Below are 23,180 nucleotides of genomic sequence, written 5' to 3'. Positions count from 1 at the left end.
GGGCCGCTTGCTACCAGTCAGGCCCGGGCCACAATGGCCTCATTATCCCAAGCTCACAAGCCATGACCATGTCACTGAGGGGATGTCGGGCAAGCCCTGTCTTCTAGCACTGGGTGACCCAACGGGCAGACCGAGTCCAGCTTGGGACACCAGCAAGGCAGTAACAACACATGCGCACACATGCACACGCAGAAAGAAATTCTGCTTCAAGGAACTTAACCTCAATTTTGCAATTCAGAATCCAAAGGGAGGTTGTTTTCATTTCAGCATGCGTTTAAGTGTTATGCTTCATGGATTAGTATTATTTCTATTGTGAATTATGGGATGCCAGACTCTTTTCAATGGGCAGGGCATGTAAACGTCTTAATCTGGCCCAGATGACTGTCATCTTGAGCTGCCCAATGACTCCTCAGTGGCCTTACTGAGCCACTCTGAGCCACCGAGTCAAGCCTCGAGCCAGGAGAACTTGGTCATTTATTTATTCAGCAAATGTTGTCTGATGCCAGCCCTGTGCTGGGCCTCGGGCTGGGCACCGAGCACGTGAGAGTGAGGAAGACAGTCTGTGAGCAGGACGCCGGGGTGGAGGAGCCGAGGGAAGGGATGGATTGTCTCCAGGGGCCTCCTGTTGCTCTTTGACTAAAGCAAAGGCGCCTCACTGTGACCCGGCTTGCTCTGGTTCCCCGCGCACTGCTCCAGGGCTCCGGCACCCTCTCCCTCCCCGACCGAGCTCCAGCCGCGGCCTCCTGTCTGCTCCTCCAGCCCCAAGGCCTTTGCGTTTGCTGTCCCCTCCCCTTGAAAGGCTCTTCCCTGGCTCTCTGCTTTGCTGGCTCCTCGTCCTTTGGTTACTGCCCCAATGCCACCTCCTCAGAAAGGCCTTCCTTGACTACTCCTTGCCGCCTCTCAGTCATTTTTTATCACATCACCTTAATCCGTGCATGGTACTGTTTCTCCTGATCTGAACTTACATCATCTGTTTCCTGTTCACTGTCTGTCTCCCCCACTGGACTGTGAGCCCCTGAGGGCAGGACAGGGTCATACTCACGTATATACTGTTGTCTGGCACATGACAGGAACTTACTAGATATCGCTGAATGAATGAGGGGACATTGGGAGGGGGGTGTCCAGGAAAGAGTTAGAGCTGAAGGTCTGGGCCTCAGCGCCCTGCCGCAGGCAGACTGTGTCTGGGTCTGTGCCTCTGGTGGGGTGGGGTGGGGAGGGCGTTGCATGCGCAGGCCTGGGAAGGGGAGAGCCCCATAGGACACCAGCCTCAGGGCAGGCATATTGCAGAAGGCAAATCCTTGAATATTAACTCGCTGCTGGACTGGCATCTCTGACTGCTGCTGAATTTTTTGCTGTCAGGGCCAATGGTTGATTGGGGATGGGGGTTGGGAGGACAGGGCAGCCTGAAGGCTACATACACTTTTGTGTGAGAGTGGCACATGCAGTTGTTTAGGCAGGGGCTTGCTCCCAAGTGGCCATGCATGGGTCCTACCTGTGCCGCTCAATATCTGAGCATGTTCTGCCCTTAGCTAGCCTGCAGTGCACACAGGTGAACTGTGTTTTACGTGCCATCGCTTCCAAGCTTGGCTGAGGGAAGAAAGGGCCCTTAGAGACCATTGAGTTCCACTCCCTCCATTGTGCAGAGAGGAAAACTGAGGCCCAGAAAGGAGAGATTGCTTGAGGTCACACCATGAGTCCATGGAGGATCAGAGCTAAAGCCCAGTGAACAGTGAGCATTTATTGAGAACCCATGGTATACCTGGCTTTATGCTGGGCACTGGGGACTCGCTGTACTAGAGAAGCCCATGTCCAGGAAACCAGTCTTGGGGAAGAGGGAGACAGATGTGGGCGTGGGCTCCAGAGCAGGAGGGGTCTCCCCTGCCTTCAGGAGGGTGTCAGGGAAACACGTGCACTGTGCTCTGAAGACTAATTGAAAGCTCAGCAGGCAGAGAAAGGGGAAGGGGCACTCCAGGCAGAGGGTGCCACGTAAGCAAAGGCACGAGGCATGAAACAACCTGGCAAGTTCGGGGAATTGCAAACAGCGCGGTTCAGCTGCAGAGGAGTGGGCAGGAGGACAGGCTGCAGAGATGAGGAGGGAGGCGGGCTTTGATCACAGGGGGCCTTGTGGGCCACATGGGCCATGGTAGGGTGTGGAATTTAATCTGAGGGCCATGGGGAGACCACTAAAGCAGATTTGGTTTTAGAAGGATCTGTAGCTACAGAGGAAAAGTGAATTCAACAAATACATTTTGAGCACTTACTATGTGCCAGGCACCATGCTGGGTCGTGAGGATATAATTCTGAATGAGGCACACACAGTCTCAGCTCTGTACTGTACTAGGGCTACACAGAGACAGGTGTGGCAGGTAGGAATCTTGGCACCTAAACAAGAAATATCCTGTTTCTGTATTCTCTTTAAACCAACTCTAATCTGACTCACTCTAAACCCTTTCCTATGAGTTGGCAGAAAATTTCATCTCAACCATTACTGGGGCCCCCTGCCACCTCCTCTATAGGCTTTAGCAAGGACCTGCTGGTCCCACCTGCACCTCGGCACGGAGGAGGTGCCCCCGTCTTTGCTCTACATTAGTCACACAGAAATGCTCACTGTCCTAGTAGTCTATGTGGTCTCTTGGGGTTCAGTGACTCCGCTGTTCCCCTGCTACTTTGGGGCACTGAGGCTAGTACCCTAGTGCCTGAGCACCAGCCATCCCCACAGCTCCCGGCGCCTGTCAGAGGAGGGGATGCTGGACACAGGACCCCCACTTCCGCACTCTCTGCAGCTAATTTCTATCTCTCCTTTCTCTGCCCTCTTCTCCCCATCCCTTGGGAACACCGAGCACAGCTGCTTCCAGAAGGTTAACTTTTTCAAAAGTCAGGATGAGCCATCAGACTTCAAGCAGCTTTTGTGTTCAGCCTGCTTGGTCCCCGAGGCTAGGGAAATCAAAGGGCTTGGCTACCGCTTGCAAGTGGGAGGGGAGAATACAGGGGAGCAAAGCAATTAATATCTCAATCAACTGTCTGCCCCTAGAGTGAAGAGGCCACCAGAGACCCAGGCAGGCACTGCTCTGAGAGGGGCACGTATGTACTGCAGGTTGTGGGAGCTCAGACAAGGGGCACCTACCTCACACCTGGGGGTCAGGAGAGGGCCCCCAAGAGGGGAGTTTCGACCAGACTAAGCCCTGAAGACAGCAAAGATTAGGCCAGGGAGAGTGTTCCTGGAAAAGGAAAAGGGACAAGGAGCTTTTTTATTTTTTTTTTGAGACAGAGTGTCACTCTGTTGCCCTGGCTAGAGTGCTGTGGCGTCAGCTGACAGCAACCTCAAACTCCTGGGTTCAAGCGATCCTACTGCCTCAGCCTCCCAAGTAGCTGGGACTACAGGCATGTGCCACCATGCCTGGCTGGTTTTTCTCTATATATTTTTGGTTGTGTAGCTAATTTCTTTCTATTTTTTTAGTAGAGACGGGGTCTCGCTCTTGCTCAGGCTGGTTTCGAACTCCTGAGCTCAAACAATCTGCCCGCCTGGGCCTCCCAGAGTGCTAGGATTACAGGCGTGAGCCACCGCGCCTGGCCTGGGACAAGGAGTTTTTAATTGCCCTGTACGTATGCAATGTGGGAAGACACCCCCCCCACCCCCGTGAGAGCGACTAGGGCTGAGGGAGGTGAAGAGCCTGAGTCCCCAGTACAGGTTTGGAGTTTCTGTGGACCATGGGGAGCCACTGAAAGATTCTAATCAAGAAAGCGACACAACCAGATTCCTGTTTCGAAACACCACTTGGCTAGCAAGGGTGGATGGAGGAGAGGGTAAAATCTGAGGCCTTGGCAGGTGCTGCAGGGACCAGTAGCTGGGATGGACAGAAGACAGGTCCCAGAGAGGACCTGGGAGGAAGGAAGGAAGGAAGTGACAGGGCCTGGAGCTGCGGGGAAGAAGGGAGGACAGACGTTAGAATGACTCGCTTTTCTGTCTGGGCCAATCCCAGAGATGGAGCCGACTGGGCAGGATGGTGGCGGTCGGCGCCCCGGACATTCAGGGAGAGTAAGGAGTCTTCGTGCAGTGGACTCCCCTCCGCACCCCGCGATTCCCAAGCTTCCCACTAGGTGGAGGGCTGGAGCCGAGAGACTGGGCTGGCTTCCCCTCTCCGCCCCTCACCCCGAGGTCTGGATTTGGGCCTTCGAAAACCCCACGTCCCTGAACTCGCCACGAGAGCTCTTGTGTTTTGGCCCATCAGCTGCCCCCACTCCCCAGGACTGTGGCCTCAGCCTCCAGGGCTCAGCAGTGGGGTATCATCCTAGAGATCTCTGCCCAGGTGCCTCCCTCTGTGTGCCCCTCTGTGTGCCCCGGTGCCTCCCTGTATACGTGCCCATGTACACAGGGTTGTTTCCGGGCTCGGGGCTGCCTCAGCCAGTCCAGCCTCCAAGACTGCCCGGCTCCAGCAGATACGTCCTGCAGCCTAGAGGCTTCCTGTCCATGGCGCCACCATCGTCCACCCCCGACGCTCCCCTTCTCCCTGACCCCACGCGGGGTGTGTGTCCCAGTCCTCTCAGGCCTGTGCCAGCCCCCAGAGAGAGGCTGCCCCGCATCATGGCCTCTCTGGACCTACAGGTTGACCAGGGCTGCGTGGGGCCAGATGGCGGGCGGGGGCCTAGAGTGGAGCCGGGGAAACCACTGGCCACGGTGTAGCCCGAGCGGGACAGGGGCGTGGCCAAGTGGGGGCGTGGCCAGAATTTCTGGCGGGGTGGGGTCGGGATCCCCTAAATTGGGCAGCTTCCTCCCCCCTGCCACCCTAGCCAGCGTTGTCGCCCCAGCCCCGCCCTCACGGCCCTCCAGGCCAATGGGCAGACAGCGGGGCCTTCGGGAGGCTCCTGGGCCCACTCAACAGAGACCGTTTCTTGGGAGGCCGCGCCCAGTTCTCTGGAACTGCCAGGCTTTGCGGGGAGGGGACCAGGGGGACGCGTTCTCTGGGCCTGCGCCGCACCCCCTGCGCAGATGATGACACCCACCCGACACGTGCTTCCATCCTGCTCTAGGTAGACAGCTGGAGGGCCTGGGGCTTGGGCCCGGAGAGGGAGGAGCTGGTCAGGCGCTCGCGCCCCGCGAGGCCCCCCTTCCCTGCCCGTCTGCTCTCAGGCCTGGAGCCGGCTCTAAAAATAGACGGAGGCGCCTGAACGTGCCCACCCAGGAGGAGGTCAGGGAGGCCTGAGTCACTGTCAGGAGGGCGATGGCCACCCCCGCCCCCCGCAACTCCGCCCCATCCAGGAGCTGAGGGCGCCCTGATGGCCGGGCATTACTCCGACTCCCCTGGCCGGACTCTGCGCTCTTGGCCGTGCCATGCCCCTCTCCCCGGCAAGGGCGAGCGGTAGCAGCCACAGCCGGGAAGGATTAGGAGTTCCTGGGCCTGATTTATTTGGTTGTTTTTGTGTGTCTGGCGGCGGCGCCCCCGCCTGGCGGGACAGTCACGTCTGCACCTGCCCTTCCCTCGCGCCCGAGCTCAAGGGACTACTGTTCTAGACTTCAGGGTGGGGACTCCAGCTCCGAGCAGCGCAAAGTCCCAACTTGGATCTTAGAGGTTCTGTAGAGGTTCCCATTTTACAGAGGAGAAAACTGAGTTCCAAGGGAGGAAGGGGCCCATCGCACAGCAGAGTGTGCTCTGATAGCCTTGGGTTCAAATCCCAGCTCTGCCTCTTGGCAGGCCACTTGCTTAACTTCTTAGGGCCTGTTTCCTGCTATAAAGTGCCCAAGTGAAGGATGACACCCAGGTTTATGGCTCAGTCACCCATCAAATGGGAATAATGATCCATACACAGGATTGTCCTGATGATTAAAATAATTTTCTAAAAAGCAGTGGTGGCATATTGGGAGTTACGCACACCTGGCTTCAATCCCAGTTCAGTAAGTTACCATCTCTGACAGCTATTTTTCTCCCCTTCCAGATGTACAGAGGAGGATTAATGGGTGGGGTGTGGCGAGTTCCTCTCCCCCAGGGGCTCAGCTAGGGTGGTGTGGGGGCTGGTCACAGGGGCACCTGGATGAATGTGGAACACCTGGTAAACTGAGGCATGTACCAGGCCTGAGGAGGGGAGGCGGGGTGGCATCCTGGGCCTCACACAGACCTGGCTCACCTCACCCCATTCCCCATCCTGAGGAGTGGACATATTTGGGTCATTACAGGTTTAAGACCCTCAGACACAGGGAACTGAAGAGGCTTAGGAGTCCCCCAGTTCAGCCTTCCCTCGTTGCCAAAGAGCCTGAGCCTCCTAAAGCCAAACAACGCATCAAGGCAGACCCTGGCCTTGAACCCAGGCCCCAGTCCCAGGCTCTTTCCCCCCACCTTTCAACCACCTGCCCTCTTTTGTTTTGAATGGCAGAAGCTGACAAATACTCCAGTTGGGTTTTTCTTTCTTTGCATATTATTAATATTATTTAGGCTACTTCATGGAAAAAACTATCTTCTATCTGTCAGAAATGTTATTGATCTCTTACGGCTACATGAAATGAGCTATGCAAATAGCGAAGTGGAGAGGGCAGGGGGAATGTCAGAGATGAACATGGATGTGAGATGCAGGGTGAGCCCCTGGTGAATTATAAGGCCACTCTAATAATAATAAAGTTAGTGAGACACATCTGAGTGTTTACTACGGGCTTGGCTTAGTCTCATGCATTATCTCATCTAATCCTCACAGCAGTTCCATGTGGCTAGGTGTTATTATCACCCCATTTTATAGATAGGGGAACCATGCCTCAGAGAGGTGAAGGAATTTGTCTAAGAGAACAAAGCCAGCATGTAGCAGAGCCGGGATCAAACCCTCTCTGACCTCTGATTTTATTTTCTTCCTTGGTGTAAGAGTTGGGGTTTCACCCCGAACGTTCCCTTCTCCTGCCCAACCCTCTCAGCACCCCCTTTCTAGCCAGGTCGGTGAAAGCCTCCGCCGCCCAGCCTGGGCCCTGCTGGGAGGAGACAGGGCTGGGCAGCAGCCAAAGTTTCTCTCCACCCAGAGATTCCAGGACTCGAAGAATTTACGAGTCCAACTGTCTGAGGCTCTTGCATGCAAAGAAAGAATCTGGGAGTCCCTGAATACTCCGCTCATCACCAAGCCTCACCCAGGAGACTCCTCGGTTTGCACTTCGTGGAGAGGAGTCTGTCCGCAGAAGGAGCCGGCCCCCTCTTTCATTCATGCAGCAAATATTTATAAAGCACTTAGTATCCTAGTCTCTGTTACAGACTCCGGGGAAAAAATGGTAGTACAAGCAGTTCCTTCTGTGACTTACAGTTTAACAGGGCACAGAGACACCCAAACAAATCAATACTTGATTATACTCCTCCCTCCCCCAAGCTTTTGCTCAGATCTACCCGCTGGGGGGCACTGTTCCCAATTGCCTACCCCACCCCCAAGTGAAGATAGTCTCAAAACTAAATGTTGGGGGGAGGGAGGAGGGAGGGAGGAGGGAAGGCTAGCCAACAACAGCAGACTGTGTGTGCGGTGGTGGTGAGGGTTATGCACTCTCATTGCCGTGGTGGTGGGGGTTACACACTGTCACTGTATGTCCGGAATAGCCAGCATTCATTGAGTTCCAGGAACCATGCTCTGCACTTCAAATGCATCATCACAAGTAACCCTCACAGCATCCTTGTGAGGTAGGGACAATTCTGTTTTATCAACAAAGAAACTGAGGCTCACCCCAGGAGGTGAAGTAATTTGTCAAAAGTCACACAGCTAGTAAGTAGTAGAGGTGGGATTTGAACCCAGTTACCCTAGAGCTGAAGCCCTACCCTTAGCCACTATGCTGAGCTCTTATTTGATTTTTAGGTGAAGAAAGTAAGGCCCAGAGAAGCCTAGGGATTGGCTCAAGGTCACGCAGCACAGCAAGGCTGACTTGCATTGGTTGGTAGCCAAAGGGATCTTGGGTAAGGGTGTACAGATTATGCCACCAGGGTCTTAGGAGGCCAACTCTTGCTCCAAAAGTCTGGGATCACTGGGGTGGTACAGGGCCTGGAGAAAGGCTGGGGGCCAGGCAAGCCTGGGGGTCCTCAATGCTGCCTCTGTGCCACCCTCACTCCTGCTCCAGGAGGCCCTGTGCCCCAGCAGATGTAGGCTGCCTCCCACTGCCCTCCTGTGCTTGTCTGAGATGTCATCTCTGGGCCCTGCTCGGTACAGACCCAGTAGGCAGGAGAAGAGGAAGTTTTAGTCCTTTGTCCTCTGGGGGCTTCTTCTGTCTGGGGAGGGGGAGAGGTGCCTGGGTCGGGGGTCCTGGTGCTGGCAAGAATTTATGAGTGATTGCTAGGTGCTGGCACCACAGAGGGGCCTTCCCTTTGTCGCTCTTTCCTTTAATCCTTTCAGCAACCCTGAGTGGTAGGAATCACTGCTATCTCTGCTTTCAGAGGGAAGGTTAAGTGACGTCCTAAGTTAAAGAGTCGGCAAGGGCCGGAGTCAGGATTTGAACCCAGGTGCTCTACTGCAGGGGCTCTCACATGTGGCCCCCGGGTCGGCCGCCTGAGCAGAGCCCGGGAACTTGTCAGAAAAGCAAACTCTACTGAATCAGAAGCTCCAGGGGTGGCCTGACTATCAGGTTAGCAAGCCCTCCACATCTGCTTTCCTGCGTGACTGTATTTAGGGGGCTGTGGGTGACCTGATTAAGATCACGGGCCCTGGGGTCAGGCAGAGCTGAGTTCAAATTCCTGTCCCACCACTTCCCAACCCTGTGACATTGAGACATCTTGATTCCTCGCCATCCTCATGGAGTGGAGGTGATAACTGAGCCTTACCTCCTAGAATCGTTGCAGGGTTTGATGAGATGGTGGATCCCATTTGGCAGATGAGAGAAAGGAGTCTCAGGGAGGGGAGAGGCCTTGTCCCGGTGTCTGCCTGTGAGCTCTTTCCCAGAGGGGACCCTGCCCCGCAGGCCCGTCTCAAAATGACCAGTTCAAACCTGGTGCCAGCTTCGGCAGCTGTGTGACCTCGAGCTGATTACTCACCCTCTCTCAGCCCATTTCCTCGTCCTCAGAGTGGGGATGGTGACAGAGCCAGGCCTGCAGTGGTTGTGAGACCGTGTGTGGTGCCGGCCAGCACTTTAGAAGGGCTCAGTACACGTTAGCTGCTGTTATTAAAGCCAGAGCCGGACCCAACTCTGGTGTCTCCAGTATTCTAATGCCCCCCACCCCTGGTCAGAGTATAATCAGGAGTTTAAAGGAGGTCAGAGACATCGGAGGCCAGATAATTCATGATCGTGAGGGACTGTCCTGTGCACTGTAGGACGTTCAGCAACATCCTTGGCCTCTACCCTCTGGATGCTGGGGGTAACCCCTCCCCTATTATGAGAATTGAAAATGTCTCCAGACATTGCCAAATGTCCCCCAGGGGGTAAAACTGCACCCAATTGAGATCGCTGGGCAATCAGGCAATTTCATTTTTTAAATTTTTTTTTAGACAGAGTCTTGCTCTGCTGCCCAGGTCAGAGTGCAGTGGTGTCATTGTAGCTCACTGAAACCTCAGACTCCTGGGATCAAGCGATCCTTCTGCCTCAGCCTCCCAAGTAGCTGGGATTAGAGGTGTGTGCCACTGTGCCTGGCTAATTTTTCTATTTTTAGTAGAGATGTGGGGTCTTGCTCTTGCTCAGGCTGGTCTTGAACTCCTGAGCGACCCTCTGGCCTCGGCCTCCCAGAGTGCTAGGATTACAGGTATGAGCCACTGTGCCCGGCCCCCAAGTTTCTTTTAGATGTTTAACACACCAGGCTAGGAGGGTTAATCTGGGATCCCACAGTTTACCTCATGGTGCAGTGGGGGCTGAGGCCCAGGTCCCACAGTGCGTAGAGGTGAGACGAGAATCCAAGGCTTTGTGCCTGCCTCCACTCTGAGTCCCTCAGAACAGGTGAGCAGGGGGGCGCTGGAGTGTCTCCTTCCCCTAGCATCCACCTGCCCTGGCCATTGCCACATCCACAGCAGTGACCATCAGGGTCTGGGCTCACCTCTCCAGAAGCTCCAGGGTGGTCAAACCGAGCAGGTGCCTGGTACAACGTGAGCCCCTGCCTGGGGCTGGGTGGCTGGTGAAAGTTGCCAGGGCCTTGGGTGTCTGAGAGGAGCTCGCCGTGGCCCTGCAGGGGAGGTGGGGCGTTAGCAGAAAGGAGCACTGGCCCTCCCACTAGGACCATAAAGCTGCCAGCCAGAGGTGAAAGATGGGTCTCCCTGCCACAGGTACGCGGACAGCTGTGGAGACGTGGAGACGTGGTGGCAGGGCTGATTTAGGGCAAGGGAGGGAGTGGGGGAGAGCGAAAGACAGAGAGAGGCAGAGATACAGAGTCGGAGAGACGGAGACCAGACCCAGAAACAGAGACATGGACGGACAGAGATATAGACAGAGAGACACGCACAGAGGGATAGTGACGGTGAAGTCAGAGATAAAGAGAGACAGGAGACAGGGACATAAAGATGCAGAAAGTGTGAGAAAAAGACAAAGACGAGACTAAGACACAAAGAGACAGAGATGCAGAGTTACAGACCCAGATGCAAAAACAGTGGGAACCAGAGACACAGGTGAAACAGAGCTGGGGAGAGGTACGAACGGGGTCATGGAGGAGGAAAGAGAACCAGAGAGGCTTTACATGGACGCAGAGGAAAGAGGACGGAGACAGTGAGAGAGACAGCCGGGAGTCATATGGAGACAGAACAGAGATGCCCAGAGAGACCCTGGTCCTCTGGTCTTGGTTTCTCCTCTATGACCCAAAAGCAGCAAGCGTATGTGCGGGTGTGTCTGCACACGTCACCTTCATGTGTGTGCTGATGGCGCACCTCCTGCAGGTGTGTGTCTGTGTCTGAGAGCTTGGACATGCTCGCGTGCATGTGCCCACTCACTCGCTCGTGGGTGGCTGGGGTGCCAGGCTCAGCTATGGGGCAGCAGTGACGATGGAATGGACGGGTCACTCATGGAGGCTTCATGCTTATTAGTGGAGAAAGACAACAAACAAATACCCAAGCTATGCAGAGATTTAAGACAGGGTCGTGTGAGCAATTGGAGACTCCGTTAATCTGGTGGTCAGGGAAGGCCAGTCTGAGGAACTGGCTTAGGAGGTGACACCTGGGTATCAAAGAGCCAGCCTGGCAAAGACTAGGGACAAATCCTTCTCCACGGAGGGAAGAGTTGGTGCACAGCCCCAAGAGGAAAAGCAACTTGGAGCATTCAGGGCTGAGAAAGGACGTGAGGGAGCCACAGCTTTTGGGGAGAGGTGGCTGGACAGAAAGGCAGAGGCCAGACCACGAAGGACAGGGCAAGGCCAAAGGAAAGACTCTGGGGTTTACAGAGAACTGGAAGATGGAAGCAAGAGAGCGAAGCCAACTGACACAGGTTGGGAAAGTTCTCCCTGACGGCCAGGCGGGAACTAAGGGTGGTGGACTCCAAGGTGGCAGGTGCATCAGCTGGGAGGCCCTTGCCACAGTGCAGGCAGAAGATGACCGTGGCTCGGGCGAGGGTGGTCGCAGCAGAGGTGGAGAGAAGTGGATGGATGTGGGCTGTATTTTGGGGGTAACATTGACAGGATGAGATGGGGGTGGTAGAGGAAAGGAGGCAGCCAAGTTCAGGTTTTTGGCCTGAGAATCTGAATGAATTACGGTGGCATTTACCAGGATGAGGAACAGGCAGGAGCAGGTCTGTGAAGAGTAATCAGTCATGTGTGAGATGTTCCATGTGTGTGTGTGTGTGTGTGTGTGTGTGTGCACACACATGTACATATGTGCATGTGGGGGTTCCAGTCTACTGTGCAAGCCTAAGACACTCAGACCACCTCTGTTTGGATGCATGGGGGCTCCTGGGTCTGTCCTGGGACAAGGCCCTGTGTTGGCTCTTCACCCTCCCCCAGCCCCTGGGGCCGTCCCTGTCGGACGGGGATTCCCTGTGTTCGGCTGGGGTAGTGGGAGGCCCCTCAGGCGTGTCAACATCTGGGCATACTACCCCAGGCGGTCTTGGTAGCCCCACCCGGCAGCGGCAGGCAGGCTCCAGGGCAGCTGGTGGCGATTAGCAGCATTGATTACCTCGCAGCGCTGCCATCTGGGGTGAGGGCACCGAGCCCGGCCCCATGGGATACCCAGCTTGCTGGCATGCGGGGCTTTCTGGGGCTGAATGCCCCAGAACATGTAAATAGCTGCATGTTGTATATGTGTCTGTGTGTCAGTGTGTGCATGTCCGTGTGGCCACCTGTGTCTGTGTGCACACATGTATGTGCTGCAGAACTACAGGCTTCCCTGCTTGCATATGAGTAATTATGCCTGTGGGTACATGTCTGTGTTTCTATGTGTATGCTTGTCTGCTCATGCCTATTTGTACATACATGTGTCTGTGTGTGCACCTTCAAATACATGCAGTGCTGTATGTGTGCATTCTGAAAATTGTGCACCTGTCTGTGTTCAGGTATGTCCAGGGATATATTTCTGTGGGGTCATGTGGGATCATATATATGTCTTTGTGCACCTGTTTATGTGGAGGTATATCATGTGTGTACATGTGTCTGTGTGTAAATGTGTTTAGGGTCAGTGCGTTTCTGTGTGAACATGAGTATATATGCATGTGCTGTCTGCACACCCGAGCGGCGTGAGGGAACACACCTGACTGCATGTTTCTGGATGTGTGTGCTTACCCAGCAGAGGGAGGAAGGACCGTGAGCGCATTTCTAGACTGTGTCTATGACAGTGTATCCAGGACTAGGGTGTATCCCAGGCTTGGCTGTTCTTGTGAGCACCCTTAGGTGCTATGGGCAGGCATCTGGACTCCCCCTTCTCAGATTCCTCCATTCCTGCCTTGGGCTGCCTTGACCCAGCCATTGCCCCCTGCTTGGGGCACAAGTGGGGGAAGGGTGGGAGTTGCCAGGACGGCACATGGTTAGGAGTCCAGGCCAGCTGGGTGTGATGCCCGCTCTGCACCCACTAGCTGTGTGATCCTGGGCTCACTGTGTTGTTCCTGTGTTCCGTGTTTCCCCATGTGTAAGATGGGGGTGAGAATAGAATCCTGTCTCGTAGCGTTATCGTAAAGATTAAAGGAGTTAGTTAGCATATGTGAAGCTCTTAGAATAGAGCCTGACCTATCTGTGTTTCCTATTTTTCCCAAGCGCCCACCGCTGAGGCAGCACCCTTATGGGCAGGCTCAGTCCACAGCGCTCAGGGAGCCCCACCCCTCCACTTCCTGCCTGCTGACTCAGCACTTCCCAGGCCCAGCCACCACTGCCACCTCCACATCTGGGCCCGGCTCCTCGCAGGGACCACAGTGGGGCGCCTCCGTGGCTGGTTGGGGTTTCCACTGACTCAGCGGCTCTGGGTCTGGAGGCGGGAAATCCCAGGCCTGCCCTCCCTCCACGCCTGGTGCCCGGGTTAGATGGGGCCACTGGGCCACTACATGCTGCTTCCACAGGAAGCCCAATCGGGGCACTTCAGTTCTCCCCCTTCAACTCCCACAGCTCAAGGGCCTCTTCCTCCGTGGGTCCCCAGCCTTGGTGCCGAGAAATTTGTTTGCAGCCTCCAGGGGGAGACCCTTGGTTGGGGGTCACCATGATCAGCCGCCCTGCTTCTGGATAGAACTGGAAACATTACCTGCTGTGTCCTCCTCAGAAGTCCAGTCTTCATCCAACCTCAATTCTTCTTGCTTCCTGGGACCCTGAATATGAAGCAACCCTCCTACCCCCACCCCTGCCCGGGATCACGGTGATAATGATAATAGCGGCAAATGCTCACGGAGCTCCTCCTCGTGCCCCGCCACGTGCTAAGCACTTTGCAGACTTTAACTGGTTTCCTCTCACCACGCGGGTCTATGAGGCATATAGTATCATGATCCCATCCTACAGATGAGAAGATGGAGTTACGGTTAAATATTAATAGTAAATTCAAAGCCACGAAGCTAAAGCAGGGGCCAGGGATTTGCACCCGTCCAACCTCATGGAGTAGAGAGGAGGAGTACACAGGCTCCCTCAGCCCTACTTCTCTGGGAGTCAGGCCAGAGCAGAAGGGGTTAATTTAGCACCCCTCCCCCCAATCCTTCCCACCCTCAGTGCAGACAGACCAAGGGACAGACTGACTGGGAATGTCAGGCCTGGGAACTGGAAAAAGCTGACCACCGAGGCTTGGGCGTCAGCCACGTCATGGGTGCCACGGAACTTGGGAGGAGGGTCTCTACCCCCCTCCCCCGCAGGCTTCTGGGGGCCCAGCCAGGGAAGTGGAAGGGGGGGAACTTCAAACCCCAGGCCTGGCTCTTAAAGGGCCCGCAGATGCCCCCTTCCAGGGCAGCTCCAGGCACGCAGGGTCCTGTCTAGCTCCTGCTCGCTCACCTGGCAGGGAAGTGGGAGGGGCGGGCCTGGGAGCTGGGCCAGGCCAGGGGTGGGGCTGTGCGCCCTGCAGCCCGGCTGCCTCTGCCTCCGGAGCCCCCTCCCGGCCCTCCTCCTCTTCTGCCTGGCGGCTGGTCCAGCTGTGTTCCATTAGCGGCCCTGGCAGGCCCCCAGCCCCCTGGAACCGCCCCTCTTCCCCCACCCGGAGTGGCCGGCAGTCCCGGCAGGCGTGTGCCGGGCAGCACTCAGCCGGGAAAGATCCAGGGCCAGGAAGCTGGGGACCAGTGGCCGGCAGGGAGAGATGGAGGACCCCCAGAGGGCCTGAGGAACCCTGGCCCTGCTTCCCCTGGATGGCTGCCGGGGCTTCCTGGATTGCTCAGTGAGTTGAGGGGATCCCAGGCCACCGGTAAGTGAAGATGCGGTGGGCTGCCTCAGGGCTCTGGACTGATGGGCCCTTTCTGCCCCAGACTTGCTGCGTGACCTAGGGCAGGTGGCATCCCCTCTCTGGGCCTCAGTCACTTTATAGCAGGATGAGCTCTAAATTCCATCCTGGTTCTGACTCTTCCTGCCCCAAATCTATGCCTCTGTGTTGGAGTGGGACGTCTCCTTGGAAGCTTCTCTCTCACTATCCCTGTAGCTCTCCACTCTGGCTGGGGCCTGGGGAGTGGAGGCCAGAGATTGGGAGCCAGAAGGGGACCCGAGCACATCCATGTTCACGCCTCCACATGTACCCACATGCCTCCCGCAGTTGGCAGCCCTTCCATTGGCTGGCGGGAGGGGAAGGCCGGGATAGGGCTTGAGAGGTGGGATGTATGCGCCAGGAGGACGGGGGATGAGGAGGGTGGGATGTGGTTCTGTCCCAGGGAGAAAGGGGCTGGAGTCCAATATATCTCCAAATATATTGGGGCGAGGGGTCCTTTCTGTTCTCATTCCCTATCCACAACTGAGGGAGGGGCAGTAGGATTCCTTTACAGTTGGAAGGAATGAGGTCAGACTTGCTTAAAGATCTTCCCAACAGGAAGGCCTGCTGGAGGGGTGGTCATGGGCTGGCTGTGTGCATGTGTGCATGTACAAGCTGGTGTGTCTGGGTATGTCTGTGAGCATGGCTGTGTGCAGGTATGTTTGTGTGCACGCTGGTGCCACATACGTGTCTGTATGTATATGTACCTATGCATCTGAGTATGTTATACTGACACATGCATGGCTCTGTGTTAGTGCGTGTGAGCTGCCTGTCCCGGGGGAGCCCGATGATGTATGGCCCTGCTGGCCGCTTGCCGAGCCTGCATCGATTTATCTGCGGCCATCCATCAGGGTTTAATAAAACTAAAAGACGAGCATCCATCAAGCAGGGGGCTTGGCAATGAGGTCCTGAGCCCTGGCGACCTGCTCTCCCACCCACGGTACCCATGGGAGAAGCTTCCTTGGCCCACTCACAGCCCTAGGATACCTGCCAGGAGACTCGGCCCAGTCATCAGCCCCTGCCCTTGTGGGTGCCTGGCAGGGCTGCCTGGGCTGAGCTGGGTGCAGCTAGCCAGGCACTAGGCTGGCATACACCAGCACAGGGCACAAGCTGTTAAAATATTCCAAGTGTCTTAATGAATAGCCTCTTCCAGAAGCCCCCTCACTATCCCAATTTCCCTGGCCTTCTAGGACCTTCTAGACCTCTTCTCAATCCAGCAACTATGCACTGGCACAGCCAGATGCCGCCTGGACCCTGTTTCAGTGCTCTAGCCAGAATTCTGCTCTGCCTGGTCCATGTCTGTGCCATACCGGTGGTTAAATATTTTGAATATCACCCTTGCCCGAATCCTAGCTCAAGGCCTGTGGTTGGCCAGACTTCCTGCCACCCCAAGACCAGTACCTGGGCCCCATGGGCTGGCTGCTACTGGCCCAGGTATGGAGGTGTGCTTTGTGAATTCAGGGATCCCCCTTCCCGGTCTCTGTGGTTTTCAGGTGCTGTGGCTGTAGCTGACCTCTTTGGACCAGGATGTGGGTATCTTGGGCTCCTGGCCTGTGGCTGCTTGGTCTCTGGGCTACCTTCAGCCATGGGGCAAATGCAGGTGAGATGACACTGGAGGGTTAGAGTGCCACAGGCCTGCGGCTGGCTCCCTGGTGTGCTGGGGTCTTTGCACATATGACCATGTATGTGCAGTCATGTGGGCATTTCGGGGAGAGTCTAGGGGCTGGGCTCAGGGTGGCCTGAGGTGTTTGCACACTCGAGTCTGTGCAAGGTGAGCTGGAGAGTGTGTGTGTGTTTCTGCATATGTTTATGTCTCTGAGCAGCTCTGTACTTGCATTTCAGAGTCATTTGTATGGATTCCTGTGTCTCTGTGTGGGAGAGGACAGCCCCCTTCCCCAACATATAAACCTATTCTGTGCTCACATTGCTGGTAGGGCCAGCAGGGTGCGGGGAGCAAGCAGTGAGCTTTCCTTGCAGAAAGAAGCTGCATCCCCAAAGAGGTCCGACCTCCTCCGATCCTCTTCATGTTGGAGAGTCCATCCTCCAGCTCACGTGCTCTTCCTCCTCCGGGGCTGGCCCTGGATCTCCAATAAAGGGCCCGCCCCAAGGCCCAGACTCTGGATGAGACAGAGGGTGCAGCTTTCCAGGGCCCAAAGCCAGGGGAAGTTAACCGGGCAACTTGCCCAGCCCTGCTGGGTGCCCTCTGGGCTCAGTAGCTCAGCCACCTCGCCAAGCAGGAACAGAACTCCCAGACCCCAAATCCAGCTAAAAGAGGCAGAAAAACCAAGGTGCTAAAGCGAGAGGGCTTGGGCAGTGATGTGTGACCGCCTGCCGGTTGTATGTGCTGCATGTGTGTGTGCACGTACGTGTTTCTTCATGTGTGTGCATGAGCTTTGCTCTCCTCTCCCTCACCAGGTCCCCTGGGGGGATGGGGCAGAGAATTTCAACATGTGTAAGGAATCTGGGCCCATTGCCAAGGGGTGAGTCACCCATTGCTGCTGTGACGCTGAAGACAGTGATGGTCTTTCTGGCCAGACCTGGGGGAGGGAGACTCCAGTGGGGTCACTGGGCCCAGGGACCCAGGATTCCTTCTTCCGGCAAGGCTAGCCAGGGAGTCCAATGCCAGCTTCTAGGAGCTGTCTTCACTGTCTTGTCCTCCCTTTGTGTTGATGGGAAGGCCTTTTTGATCCTGGCTTCTGTATTTCTGGTTATAATACCTCCCCCAATACTTTTGTTCAGTCAGCCCCAGGGAGAGGGAGGCTCATGGCTGCCCACCTGTCCTTTCAGGGCTTTGGAGACCTGAATTAAGCTATCCCCTTCTCCAGGAGCCCTTACTCCTTTAATATATCCTGCCCGGAGCTTGTGGTCTCCTCAGACCCTCAGTCTCTTCTCACTGTTTGACAAGACAGTTATTCAGGTAAAAAGTCCGTTGGCCCAAACTTGTGTCTAGCCTGCTTGTCTGCTTTGGATGCAGGAAATTGGACCGCACTCTTTGCTGAGAACATGTGTACCAGCTGCACATGTCATCCCCAGTGGCACAGGCATCCCCAACTCACACATATGCAGACATGCATATGCAATTGTACATAACACAGTATTACATGAACCTGATATTTCCTTACCCCTGAAGTGCTCCTCATCCCCTCCCTGGGTGTACATCGTGGCGGGGGCGCATGTACATACACAGCTCCCCCCTCCATCTGTGCACCGAGGCTGCACAGAGTTTCTTTTGTTCTCTCCCTCGCTGGCCTGGCCCCTGACTTGGAGTGTTGGGAGATTTGGGTTCCTGGAGTCTGGTCCTGCTCTGCTGTTGACTCACTCAGTGGCCTTGGGCCAGGCTTCATCTCTGGGCCTCAGTCTTCCCAACTGCTTGCTGCGGGCCCTCCTGGCTCCCTACGTAGCTGGGGCCAGAAAGCAAGCGGTGAAAGCAGGCTCCAGGCAGAGTGGGGGCTATATGCTTGTTCCTTCCCAGGTTCCCAGGAGCCCGTCTAACGCCCCACTGCCAATTCCCTTCCAGGTGAGCAGTGCCCTCCTTCTCCGCAGGAAGGACTCAGGTTGGAACACAGTAGCGGTTTATCAGCCAATGTGACTGGTGAGTGCCCGTCTCATCCCACTGTCCCCCTCTACCCTCTTCTGGGGAGTGGTCTACACCCCTCCTCCCCTGCCCAGCTGAGCTCTTCACCTGGTGTCTGCCCCCAAGGCTTCAACCTCATCCGCAGACTCAGCCTCTTGAAGACATCTGCCATCAAGAAGATCCGCAACCCCAAGGGGCCGCTCATCCTGCGGCTGGGGGCCGCCCCGCTGACCCAGCCCACGCGGTAAACGCAGTAGCGTGACGGCGTGACGGCTGGGAATCAACACTGGCCTCAGCCACACTCCCTGGCAACTCTGGGTGTGGGGCCTCTCTGTGGGTCATTTCATCCTACCCCTGCCAGGAGTCAACCTGGTCTCCACCTCTAGGGCTTGCGGGGGGGGCTGAAAGGGGGTGCCCGGCAGACACACCCTCTGTCCCTCCCCTGTCTCTAGCTAGCGGTGGGTGGGAACATGTCTGCATCCTATGGGCACTGTGAGAACACAGGACGTGGGCGGGAAGCTGGCAAGAGTGGGGTGTGTGTGTGTGTGTGTGTGCACGGGTGTGCATGTGTGTGTGTGTGCACCCATACGTGTGAAGTCCGAACTCCCACAGGTCCCTGGGTGGTCTGGCCTGCTTACCTCTCTGACCTCAACTCCCAAAGTGTTCCTTTCTTGCTTGCTGCTCTAGTCATTCTGAACCCTTTCCATCTTTTTTTGTTCTTTGGCCTCTCTCCTTCCACCCCAGCTATTCACCCCAGGGCATCCTGGATTCCTTGGAAGCACTTACCAAAGTTGCATGCAACAATGAAATAGTCATTCTGGGGATTGTCGGTCTAAGTCCTCCCACCCCCATCAGACTCGAGGGCTGCGTGAGGGCAGGCACCTCTCTGTACCTAACCACTGTTAGCCCCGGCGGCCAGACCCACATGGGCACATAGAAGGCACTCGATAAAAGTGTGGAGCATGAACAAGTGTGCGTACGACGTTTGGAGCGTGTGCCTGTGTGCGTCTGGGGCAGGCTCAACCGTCCCGAGGGCCCAGGGTGGGCACTGTTGGGCCCTCCCCCAAGCCTCAGGGCGCCCTCCCTGCTCCCCCTGCAGACGAGTGTTCCCTCGGGGCCTCCCCGAGGAGTTTGCCCTGGTGCTCACACTGCTGCTGAAGAAACACACCCACCAGAATACGTGGTATCTCTTTCAAGTGACCGACGGCGATGGGTATCCACAGGTGAACCCCCACCCTGCTTATTCTTGGGGCATCGGGTAGTACCAGTCCTGCCCACTTCTGTCCCAGCTTGTGATTTCTAGGGTCTTCCCGCTCCATCCAGCGCCCAGTGCCAAGGCGACCCCCAGCCCACCTGGACCTGTCTCCTTCTTTCAGGATGTACTGCTCCCTGACCCCCGCCAGCTTTCTTCCCTTCCTGGGCCTCAGTTTCCCCTCTTGTGAAATGAGCCTGAAGGCCCCTGGCTTTGTCATGCTGCGGCTCTGAGTCTCTGAATCCGTCCTGCTCTTTTCCCAACGCCACACAGATTTCCCTGGAAGTCAACAGCCAAGAGCGGAGCCTGGAGCTCCGGGCCCGGGGCCAGGATGGCGACTTCGTGTCCTGCATCTTCCCGGTGCCCCAGCTCTTCGACCTGCGTTGGCACAAGCTGATGCTGAGCGTGGCCGGACGCGTGGCCTCTGTGCACGTGGACTGCATCTCAGCCTCCTCCCAGCCTCTGGGGCCCCGGCGACCCACAAAGCCCGTGGGCCACGTATTTCTGGGCTTGGATGCTGAGCAGGGCAAGCCCGTGTCGGTGAGTGCTGGGTCGGGCCCTGACCTCCCATTCTGCCTTCTGGGAGCCTGAGTGAGTGTCCCAGAGTCTGCAACGGAACAGGGCTTTCCCTTGCTCCGAATCCTCCCATGGCTCCCCGTTGCCCTCCAGATGCAGCCTGAACACATTAAGCTGGCATTCAAGGCCCTTCAGGACCTGGACCTTAGAAGTGCTTGCAGCAGCATCTTCCTTTACATCTCTCTGCAGTTTGACTCTGGTCACTTTTGTCCTAGTCATCCACCTCACCTAGTTCTTTCACGCCTCCATGCCTTTGCCTATGCTGTTACCTCTGCCTGGAATGCCTTTCCCTGCGTTCTCATCTGCCGAATGTCTACTGGCACTTCAAAGACCAGCATGAAGGGAACCTCCTCCTCCCTTGATCCTCTCGGCTGCCTCTCCCACTCTCCTGCACGTGCAGTTTTGTTCTGTTTTTGGTGACAGCTATATTTTTGATGTGTCCCAGGGCAGAACAGAAACACCCTGAGGTCAAATCCTGGGGCAGAGACATCTCTGTGCCTCACTGGGGGCCAGGACACAGAGTTGTTTGATACAATGAAGTGAAATTGACATTCCTGTCCCCTGCAGTTTGACCTTCAGCAGGCGCACATCTACTGTGACCCGGAGCTCGTGCTGGAAGAGGGCTGCTGTGAGATTTTACCGGGAGGGGTGAGTGGCTCAGCCTTGGCGTAGCTGGTGAAGGTTGGGGCGCTGTCCAGGGACACAGTGTGCTGGAGATGGGGGGCTGGAAGGGGGTGCCTGGAGGTCTTAGCATGAGTCTGCCTCTGTACTGACCCCAGCCCTTCCCCCACATTGAGCAGTGCCCCCCAGAGACCTCCAAGGCCCGCCGGGACACCCAGAACAATGAGCTCATCGAGATCAATCCACAAACTGAGGGCAAGGTCTACACCCGCTGCTTCTGCCTGGAAGAGCCTCAAAACAGCAAGGTGAGTGGGCAGGGCAGGCAGACATGGGCACAGGTGGGCACAAGCGGGATGGGACTACCCCTCCCCTGACCTGACTGAGTTCTGCCACCAGGGCCAGTGGCCACGTGCCCAGTGTAGGAAGGGCCCTGGAAGCCCCGCCTGTTTGCATACTGCCCCTACAGGATTCTGGGAGGCAGAGAGACAGCCCATTGGGCGACCCTATGCCTGCCTACCTGCTGGCATTGAGAGCTATGCCCATCCAGTTCTGGCACTGCCCAGACCCTCACTGATGCCACCCAGACCCTCTGGTAGGACCAGGGTAGGACCAGGCTGGACCCCAAAGGCAGTTTCTCCAGGACAGAGACATCTGGGGTTGAAGGCACCGCTTCAACCAGGTTGCACCACTTCCCCAGGGCTGGCTCACTCCCCTGGGCCCAGCACCAGCCAGTGCTCGATGGGTTCTATGCCCAGCACCATGGCCAGCTGCCCTGCCCATCCCCAGGCTCTTTGGAGGTGCCAGGGAAGCCCAGTTCCTCCCTCAGCCCCGCCCCTGGCTGGGCAGTCTCCCTGCCCACCAGGCGTCCTGCCCAGCCTCCGGCTGCAGGAACACAGGACCCCATTGATTCCCGGCCCTGTTTCCTCCGACATCACATGGATGGGGGAAGAGAAGGGGGCTGTGGGGTGGCCTCAGGGGCCTGAGCAGGCCCTTGATAACCCGGGAGGTGCCAGATGCCAGGGAGAAGAGTCCCTGGGGTCCCTGCCCCCACCTGGGTGTTCCTTTCCAGTGTGGACCCCAGAATTTCTCCCTCCTCAAGGGTTCCCCTTTGCCTGTCTGCCCAGGTGGATGCCCAGCTGATGGGAAGAACCAGCCAGAAGGCAGAAAGGGGAGCACAGGTAGATGGAGAGGGTGGGGAAGGGGCCCTCTGTAACCCCCTTGGATAAGGCACTCCACCCCCACTCTCTTCCCGCCTGTCCCCACTCGTGGACAGAGCTTAGGACATGCAGGTGAGGGCCTGGCACTCGCTAGAGTGCCCACCCTTGCTGGTTCTCGGGTGGGGGTGTTGGCAGCGGTGCCTGATCCCCTGAGCTCCCCGCCCATTCCCACGCCCCCTCTCTTCCCAGGCCCATCGGGAGGCGACAGGCAATGAGGTGAGCCTCCCATCTGCTCTGGCACGATGAGCTCGGCTGAGGAGGTGTCAGCATAACCCTTTGGGCCAGGCTTTGGGCTCGGGGCCTGGGCATGGCATGCAGGATAACTGCACAGCTCCTGGCACTTCTTGGGGGCCCAGTGCTGGGGTTGGTGGCCTAGCCCTGGAGGACACTCTTGCTGAGCTGGCAGCAAATGGCCACAGCCATCACGGGGAGAGCCCAGCCCCCAGCCACAGTACCCCTGGATTCGGGGCCTCACTCTGTCCCTTCATGCTGTGTGACCTGGGGCCCACTGCTGTTTCTCTCTGGGCTTCAGTTTCCTCATCTGAAAAATGGCTGTGGGTCTGAGTTGGTGGAAGTTGAGGGGCGAGGCTTGTTTTCTAGGTTGCTGTCTTCATGCTGCCCTCGATTCCACCCAAGACCTCTGTGATGTCCCGTGGGCTTGGGGATGGTGGGGAGTGAGGGCGGGAGGAGGGCTCATCCCCGGGGCTCAGAATTGACCTCCCGGCTGGCTCCTCCCTTTCAGTGCCCACCCTGTGTTCCTGCTGCCCAGGAGAGCAATGTGAGTGAATGGCGGGGGTGCGGGTGCAGCGGGCGAGGGCTGGGAATGGGCGTTGCCCAGAGCTGGCGTGGCGGCTTCCTGGTTGAGGACAAGGGGGTCTTTGTGCACTTTCGCACTCCCTCCCCGCCTGTCTCCCAGAGCTGGGCTTGACCCCCAGGCCTGGCCCCACCAAGCCAGGGCTGCGTGGGAGGGCGCCCCTTCTCTGATCTGGCCGTGTGCTGGGTCCAGGGTGGAGTGGGCATGGGGTGGAAGCGGCGGGATCAGGACCATGGTTGCTGATCGCAGCTTTGCAGTCCCGGCAGTCTCAGGCCTGCTCTCTTTGGAGGCTTCACACGTCATCTCGGAGGCCTGGAGAAGGGGAAGGGCTGGCTCCGGGTTATACAGCCCCGCACTGTAACTTTGGGTTAC

At 56.9% G+C, this 23,180-nt stretch overlaps 1 protein-coding gene across 1 annotated transcript in view; it reads left to right on the top strand.

Moving 5' to 3' along the window:
- The first annotated feature begins 16,281 nt into the window (after positions 1-16,281).
- Positions 16,282-23,180, top strand: part of COL16A1 (collagen, type XVI, alpha 1) — a 47,538-nt gene continuing 40,639 nt past the window's right edge. The window contains exons 1-10 of the mRNA XM_012642317.1: positions 16,282-16,354; positions 18,272-18,346; positions 18,455-18,572; positions 19,428-19,551; positions 19,854-20,120; positions 20,724-20,804; positions 20,957-21,082; positions 21,902-21,955; positions 22,184-22,210; positions 22,737-22,772. Coding sequence (XP_012497771.1) covers positions 16,282-16,354; positions 18,272-18,346; positions 18,455-18,572; positions 19,428-19,551; positions 19,854-20,120; positions 20,724-20,804; positions 20,957-21,082; positions 21,902-21,955; positions 22,184-22,210; positions 22,737-22,772 — 981 coding nt within the window. The remainder of the gene's footprint in view (positions 16,355-18,271; positions 18,347-18,454; positions 18,573-19,427; positions 19,552-19,853; positions 20,121-20,723; positions 20,805-20,956; positions 21,083-21,901; positions 21,956-22,183; positions 22,211-22,736; positions 22,773-23,180) is intronic.

Source organism: Propithecus coquereli, unplaced genomic scaffold (assembly GCF_000956105.1).
Source record: "Propithecus coquereli isolate 6110/MARCELLA unplaced genomic scaffold, Pcoq_1.0 Scaffold178, whole genome shotgun sequence".
Lineage (NCBI taxonomy): Eukaryota > Metazoa > Chordata > Mammalia > Primates > Indriidae > Propithecus > Propithecus coquereli.
This window is presented reverse-complemented; position numbering and strand designations above follow the sequence as displayed.